At 38.7% G+C, this 8,269-nt stretch overlaps 1 protein-coding gene across 1 annotated transcript in view; it reads left to right on the top strand.

The window, feature by feature from the left end:
- Nucleotides 1–7,722, top strand: part of slc25a34 (solute carrier family 25 member 34) — a 10,347-nt gene extending 2,625 nt beyond the window's left edge. Inside the window, exons 3-6 of the mRNA XM_016257907.1 lie at nucleotides 274–339; nucleotides 6,814–6,966; nucleotides 7,068–7,202; nucleotides 7,287–7,722. Coding sequence (XP_016113393.1) covers nucleotides 274–339; nucleotides 6,814–6,966; nucleotides 7,068–7,202; nucleotides 7,287–7,460 — 528 coding nt within the window. The 3' untranslated portion in view covers nucleotides 7,461–7,722. The remainder of the gene's footprint in view (nucleotides 1–273; nucleotides 340–6,813; nucleotides 6,967–7,067; nucleotides 7,203–7,286) is intronic.
- The last annotated feature ends 547 nt before the right edge of the window (nucleotides 7,723–8,269 follow it).

The following is an 8,269-nucleotide window of genomic DNA, read 5'->3' as shown; positions in this document are numbered from 1 at the left end:
CACACACACACACACACACACCCCCACACATGCACACACACACACACACACACACACACACACACACACACACACACTGAGTGTTGACAGTAAGACAGCCGGAGACGGGCTCAAATATCAAAACGGCAGAGGACGTTAGAGACAAGTATTTAGGACAGACTCAGAAATGCGCTGCAAGACAGATGCGGCTGTGATGTGGCTGTTTACAGGAGCGTTATGGAAGCGTGACGTGTTCCTGTGAACGTCAGACTCATGTCTGTGTTTGTCCATCAGGTGAAGACGCACCTGCAGGCGCAGACGGTGGCGGCCATCGCAGTCGGACACCAGCACAACCATCAGGTACTGAGACATGTGATTCACATCTAATTCAGTCTTATTTTCCAGCTCCCACCCAAAATATGTGACCTGAAGTGTGTGTGTGTGTGTGTGTGTGTGTGGACACACCTCTCACTGTTCGGGAGCCAATCAGTGTCCAGCACACAGAGGCGTGTGAACTCCGTGTCACATTACACAACTGAACTCAGACCGTTGCAGGATGTTTATCAGCCAATCACAGGTCATCATCAGTGTGACATCATCGTAAAGGGTCAATGATAATTACTTCAGCTTGACAAACATCTCTCATCTGCACACATCCGGCCCTTCTGTGCTCGTTTATGACCGATTCTGGCTAATTTAATAATGACTTTATTTCAGATTTTCTTTTAAGTAATGTGTTTGCAGTAATTATATATGCATTTCAGTGTATTTTAATATATTTTGAGTTTGAGTATATTTGAGTGTATTGTTTGTTTATTGTATGTGTATATTTGAGTTTGTTTGAACATGCTTGAGTATATTTGAGTGTATTGTATGAGTATATACAGTGGTGTGAAAAAGTGTTGGCCCCCTTCCTGATTTCTTATTTTTTTGCATGTTTGTCACACTTTAATGTTTCAGATCGTCAAACAAATTTAAATATTAGTAAAAGATAACACAAGTAAACACAACATGCAGTTTTTAAATGAAGGTTTTTATTTATATTTAAAACATTATTATTTAAAATGTATAATTAAGTTAATTTCTGAGGAAAAATTAATAAGGTCGTGTGGGAAAAAAATATTTGTTCCTGTTTGATACTGTGACTTGACTTGATCCTTAGCAGGACTCGACTTGACTTGCTTGATTTGTTTGTACTGTGACTTGAGACTTGAAAATGTGTGACTTGCCCCCACCTCTGTGAAGACTTTAACGTGGCCTAGTCAAAGTCCTGACCTGAGTCCTATTGAGATGCTGTGGCATGACCTTAAAAAGACGGTTCATGCTCGAAAACCCTCCAATGTGGCTGAATTACAACAATTCTGCATAGATGAGTGGACCAAAATTCCTCCACAGCGCTGTAACAGACTCATTGCAAGTTATCGCAAACGCTTGATTGCAGTTGTTGCTGCTAAGGGTGGCCCAACCAGTTATTAGGTTTAGGGGGCAAACAATTTTTCACACAGGGCCATGTAGTTTTGGATTTAGTTTTCCCTTAATAATAAAAACCTTCATTTAAAAACTGCATCTTGTGTTATCTTTTACTAATATTTAAATTTGCTTGATGATCTGAAACATTAAAGTGTGACAAACATGCAAAAAAATAAGAAATCAGGAAGGGGGCCAACACTTTTTCACACCACTGTATTTGAGTATTGTCAGGCAAGTCAGATTGCCAGTGAAATGCTCTCCGACAGCAAATGCAATGAGTTTGCTTCCTCCTTTTCTGAGAAGATCAATAATATCAGGAAGGCGATTAGCACATCCCCAAGTTATGCAGAGGTTAGACATATTCGACCGCAATATCAAAAAGAAGATACTATGTCTGCTTTTGAAAAAATTGATAGCAAAATTTTGGAAGAAATGGTACAGCACCTTCAATCGTCAACCTGCTATCTTGACACACTTCCCACATATTTTTTCAAAAGGATGCTTAACCGTTTAGAAGCAGATCTCTTAGAAGTGGTGAACGCCTCACTTCTTTCTGGGACTTTTCCAAACTCCCTGAAAACTGCAGTTGTTAAACCCCTTCTGAAAAAGAGCAATCTTGATAAAACCATATTGAGCAACTATAGACCAATATCAAATCTTCCTTTTATAGGAAATATTATTGAAAAGGTAGTCTTTAATCAGCTGAACACATACTTAAACTCAAATGAATACCTGGACCATTTTAAATCTGGTTTCCGACCGCATCACAGCACAGAGACAGCACTCATTAAGATAATAAATGATATTCGCTTAAATTCTGATCAAGTCAAGACTTGGAGAAACTTTTTCATGGCTTTATCACCAGCAGGGTGGACTATTGTAATGGTCTCCTCACCGGCCTTCCCAAGAAGACCATTAGACAGCTGCAGCTCATCCAGAACGCTGCTGCCAGAATTCTGACTAGAACCAGAAAATCTGAGTATATCACACCAGTCCTCAGGTCCTTACACTGGCTTCCAGTTATATTTAGAATTAAATTTAAAATACTTTTACTCATTTACCTGTATTGCCCAAAACAAATTTAAACAAATAAAGTAAAGATTATAAATCACTCAATGGCCTAGGACCTAAATACATAGCAGATATGTTCACTGAATATAAACCTAACAGAGCACTCAGATCATTAGGATCGAGTCAGTTAGAAATACCAAGGGTTCACACAAAACAAGGGGAATGTGCTTGAGTTATTATGCCACCCGCAGTTGGAATCAGCTTCCAGAAGAGATCAGATGTGCTAAAACATTAGTCACATTTAAATGAGCTGAATGAGCACTGTGCAATGTCCGAACTGATTGCACTATATTTTATGTATAATCATTTTCTATTCTTAACAGTTTTAAATTCATTTTAAACCTCTTAAATCAATTTTTTAATAATTTTCAAAGTTTTTAAATTCCTTGTTTTATTATTTTATTTTATTTTATGTATAGCACTTTGAATTACCATTGTGTATGACATGTGCTATACAAATAAACTTGCCTTGCCTATTGTATGAGTGTATTCGAGTGTGCTGTATGAGTGTATTTGAGTGTGTTGTATGAGTGTATTTGAGTGTGCTGTATGAGTATATTCTAGTATATTTGAGTGTGCTGTATGAGTGTATTCGAGTGTGTTGTATGAGTATGTTCAAGTGTGCTGTATGAGTATATTCGAGTGTGTTGTATGAGTATATTCGAGTGTGCTGAATGAGTATATTCGAGTGTGTTGTATGAGTGTATTTGAGTGTGTTGTATGAGTATATTCGAGTGTGCTGTATGAGTATATTCGAGTGTGCTGTATGAGTATATTCGAGTGTGCTGTATGAGTATATTCGAGTGTGCTGTATGAGTATATTCGAGTGTGCTGTATGAGTATATTCGAGTGTGCTGTATGAGTATATTCGAGAGTGCTGAATGAGTATATTCGAGAGTGCTGTATGAGTATATTCGAGAGTGCTGAATGAGTATATTCGAGTACGCTGTATGAGAATATTCGAGTTTGCTGTATGAGTATTCGAGTATATTCGAGTGTGCTGTATGAGCATATTGGAGTGTGCTGTATGAGTATATTCGAGTGTGTTGTATGAGTGTATTTGAGTGTGCTGTATGAGTATATTCGAGTGTGCTGTATGAGTATATTCGAGAGTGCTGAATGAGTATATTCGAGAGTGCTGAATGAGTATATTCGAGAGTGCTGAATGAGTATATTCGAGAGTGCTGAATGAGTATATTCGAGAGTGCTGAATGAGTATATTCGAGAGTGCTGAATGAGTATATTCGAGAGTGCTGAATGAGTATATTCGAGAGTGCTGAATGAGTATATTCGAGAGTGCTGAATGAGTATATTCGAGAGTGCTGAATGAGTATATTCGAGAGTGCTGAATGAGTATATTCGAGAGTGCTGAATGAGTATATTCGAGAGTGCTGAATGAGTATATTCGAGAGTGCTGAATGAGTATATTCGAGAGTGCTGAATGAGTATATTCGAGAGTGCTGAATGAGTATATTCGAGAGTGCTGAATGAGTATATTCGAGAGTGCTGAATGAGTATATTCGAGAGTGCTGAATGAGTATATTCGAGAGTGCTGAATGAGTATATTCGAGAGTGCTGAATGAGTATATTCGAGAGTGCTGAATGAGTATATTCGAGAGTGCTGAATGAGTATATTCGAGAGTGCTGTATGAGTATATTCGAGAGTGCTGAATGAGTATATTCGAGAGTGCTGAATGAGTATATTCGAGAGTGCTGTATGAGTATATTCGAGAGTGCTGAATGAGTATATTCGAGTATGCTGTATGAGTATATTCGAGTGTGCTGTATGAGTATATTCGAGTATATTCGAGTGTGCTGTATGAGTATATTCGAGTATATTCGAGTGTGCTGTATGAGTATATTCGAGTATATTCGAGTGTGCTGTATGAGTATATTCGAGTATATTCGAGTGTGCTGTATGAGTATATTCGAGTATATTCGAGTGTGCTGTATGAGTATATTCGAGTATATTCGAGTGTGCTGTATGAGTATATTCGAGTATATTCGAGTGTGCTGTATGAGTATATTCGAGTATATTCGAGTGTGCTGTATGAGTATATTCGAGTATATTCGAGTGTGCTGTATGAGTATATTCGAGTATATTCGAGTGTGCTGTATGAGTATATTCGAGTATATTCGAGTGTGCTGTATGAGTATATTCGAGTATATTCGAGTGTGCTGTATGAGTATATTCGAGTATATTCGAGTGTGCTGTATGAGTATATTCGAGTATATTCGAGTGTGCTGTATGAGTATATTCGAGTATATTCGAGTGTGCTGTATGAGTATATTCGAGTATATTCGAGTGTGCTGTATGAGTATATTTGAGTCTTGTATGAGTATATTTGAGTGTGTTGTATGAGTATATTTGAGTGTGTTGTATGAGTGTATTCGAGTATATTTGAGTGTGCTGTATGAGTATATTCGAGTGTGCTGTATGAGTATATTCGAGTATGCTGTATGAGTATATTCGAGTATGCTGTACGAGTATATTCGAGTGTGTTGTATGAGTGTATTCGAGGATGCTGTATGAGTATATTCGAGTATGCTGTACGAGTATATTCGAGTGTGTTGTATGAGTGTATTCGAGGATGCTGTATGAGTATATTCGAGTATGCTGTACGAGTATATTCGAGTGTGTTGTATGAGTGTATTCGAGGATGCTGTATGAGTATATTCGAGTATGCTGTACGAGTATATTCGAGTGTGTTGTATGAGTGTATTCGAGGATGCTGTATGAGTATATTCGAGTATGCTGTACGAGTATATTCGAGTGTGTTGTATGAGTGTATTCGAGGATGCTGTATGAGTATATTCGAGTATGCTGTACGAGTATATTCGAGTGTGTTGTATGAGTGTATTCGAGGATGCTGTATGAGTATATTCGAGTATGCTGTACGAGTATATTCGAGTGTGTTGTATGAGTGTATTCGAGGATGCTGTATGAGTATATTCGAGTATGCTGTACGAGTATATTCGAGTGTGTTGTATGAGTGTATTCGAGGATGCTGTATGAGTATATTCGAGTATGCTGTACGAGTATATTCGAGTGTGTTGTATGAGTGTATTCGAGGATGCTGTATGAGTATATTCGAGTATGCTGTACGAGTATATTCGAGTGTGTTGTATGAGTGTATTCGAGGATGCTGTATGAGTATATTCGAGTATGCTGTACGAGTATATTCGAGTGTGTTGTATGAGTGTATTCGAGGATGCTGTATGAGTATATTCGAGTATGCTGTACGAGTATATTCGAGTGTGTTGTATGAGTGTATTCGAGGATGCTGTATGAGTATATTCGAGTATGCTGTACGAGTATATTCGAGTGTGTTGTATGAGTGTATTCGAGGATGCTGTATGAGTATATTTGAGTGTTGTATGAGTATATTCGAGTGTGTTGTATGAGTGTATTCGAGTATGCTGTATGAGTATATTTGAGTATGCTGTATGAGTGTATTTGAGTATGCTGTATGAGTGTATTTGAGTATGCTGTATGAGTATATTCGAGTGTGTTGTATGAGTGTATTCGAGTGTGCTGTATGAGTATATTCGAGTGTGTTGTATGAGTGTGTTGTATGAGTATATTCAAGTGTGCTGTATGAGTATATTCGAGTGTGCTGAATGAGTATATTCGAGTATGCTGTATGAGTATATTCGAGTATGCTGTATGAGTATATTCAAGTGTGCTGTATGAGTATATTCGAGTATGCTGTATGAGTATATTCGAGTATGCTGTATGAGAGAGTGTATTCGAGTGTGCTGTAAGAGTGTATTCGAGTGTGCTGTAAGAGTGTATTCGAGTGTGCTGTAAGAGTATATTCGAGTGTGCTGTAAGAGTATATTCGAGTGTGCTGTAAGAGTATATTCGAGTGTGCTGTAAGAGTATATTCGAGTGTGCTGTAAGAGTATATTCGAGTGTGCTGTAAGAGTGTATTCGAGTGTGCTGTAAGAGTATATTCGAGTGTGCTGTAAGAGTATATTCGAGTGTGCTGTACGAGTGTATTCGAGTGTGCTGTATGAGTATATTCGAGTGTGCTGAATGAGTATATTCGAGTTTGTTGTATGAGTATATTCGAGTGTGTTGTATGAGTGTATTCGAGTGTGCTGTAAGAGTGTATTCGAGTGTGCTGTAAGAGTATATTCGAGTGTGCTGTAAGAGTATATTCGAGTGTGCTGTACGAGTGTATTCGAGTGTGCTGTACGAGTGTATTCGAGTGTGTTGTACGAGTATATTCGAGTGGGTTGGTGGCTTTTATCTAATGTTTTGTTGACTTGAGTGTTTGTGTTATTCAGGACGTGTCGAGCGCGTTCATGTCCATCTACCAGCGTGAGGGTGTGATGGGTCTGTGGCGGGGTGTTAACGGGGCCGTCCCTAGGGTCATGGTGGGGTCAGCGGCTCAACTGGCCACATTCAGCTCGGCTAAAGACTGGGTCACACGCGCACAGGTCAGCAAACACACACACATATCTGCATGTGTAAATGAGCAGAGACTCGCATGTGTGAGAATGGAATCCAATATGAGTTGAGTTTGTGAATGTGTTTGCAGTGGTTCGGTCCTCACAGCTGCCTCACTGCGCTCACTGCCGCCATGATCAGCGGGGTCGCCGTGACCATCACCATGACGCCTTTTGATGTCATCAGCACACGCCTGTACAACCAACCGGTGGATGAGTTCAAAAGGGTAAAACACACATACGCTATATAAGACTATATAAAACAACATTAACAATTTACAGTATGAATTAAAATCAAACCTCTCTCTCAGGGGCGTCTGTACTGCGGGTTTGTGGACTGTCTGATGAAGGTTTGTGCTACTGAGGGGATCCTGGGTCTGTATAAAGGAATGACGCCAGTGTTTGTGCGTCTGGCTCCTCATACGGTTCTCAGTATGCTGATATGGGACGTCCTGAGACAGCGAGCGCTGCTGTACAGGCACTGATTCACTACACATGACCTGGAGCGGGTGTGAACAATCATGAAGGAACGCCACGCGGCGTTTACTGCTCAAATCTATCTGAATGAGGAGTTTTTATCGTCATAACGCACATAATGATACTTGGACTTGAACTGACTCTTGAAATGCAGTTGAAGAGGATCATGGGAAGGACAATTTTACCTCACTGGTGTGTTTCATTTTTGACATGACACTCTAAAGACTCTGTATTTTTTTTAACTTGTAGTTTATTATTAAAGTTTTACTGACTGACTTCAGTGTGTCTGCATTTACATTTAGACATTTAACAGATGCTTTTATCCAAAGCGACTTACAGATGAGGACAATGGAAGCAATCAAAATCAACAAAAGAGCAATGATAACACAAGTGCTATAACAAGTCTCAGTTAGCTTAACGCAGTACACCTAGCAAGTTTTTTTTTTTAAAATCATATAATAAATAAAAAGAAAACAGATAGAATAGAGCAAGCTAGTGTTAGAGGTCTTTTTTGCTTTTGTTAATTGTATAATAAATAAAAAGAAAACAAATAGATAAAATACAAAAAATTAGAGAAGCAAGTGTTAATTTTTTTTTTAAGAAATCAAGCTGTTAGTAAATAAATAGTGCAAATCTAAAAGGGGCAAGTTTTTTAAAGAATAGAATTAGAATAGAGAGTGCTAGAGTTAGAGGGTCAAATAAAGATGGAAGAGATGTGTTTTTAGCCGATTCTTGAAGATGGTTAAGGACTCCGCTGCTGGGATTGAGTTGAGCAGGTCATTCCACCAGGAGGGAACAGTTAATGTAAAAGTCAGTG

This window comes from Sinocyclocheilus grahami, unplaced genomic scaffold, assembly GCF_001515645.1.
Source record: "Sinocyclocheilus grahami isolate Dianchi unplaced genomic scaffold, SAMN03320097.WGS_v1.1 scaffold1614.1, whole genome shotgun sequence".
Classification (NCBI taxonomy): Eukaryota; Metazoa; Chordata; class Actinopteri; order Cypriniformes; family Cyprinidae; genus Sinocyclocheilus; species Sinocyclocheilus grahami.
The sequence above is the reverse complement of the archived record's forward strand: the minus strand, read 5'-3'. Positions and strand labels throughout refer to the sequence as shown.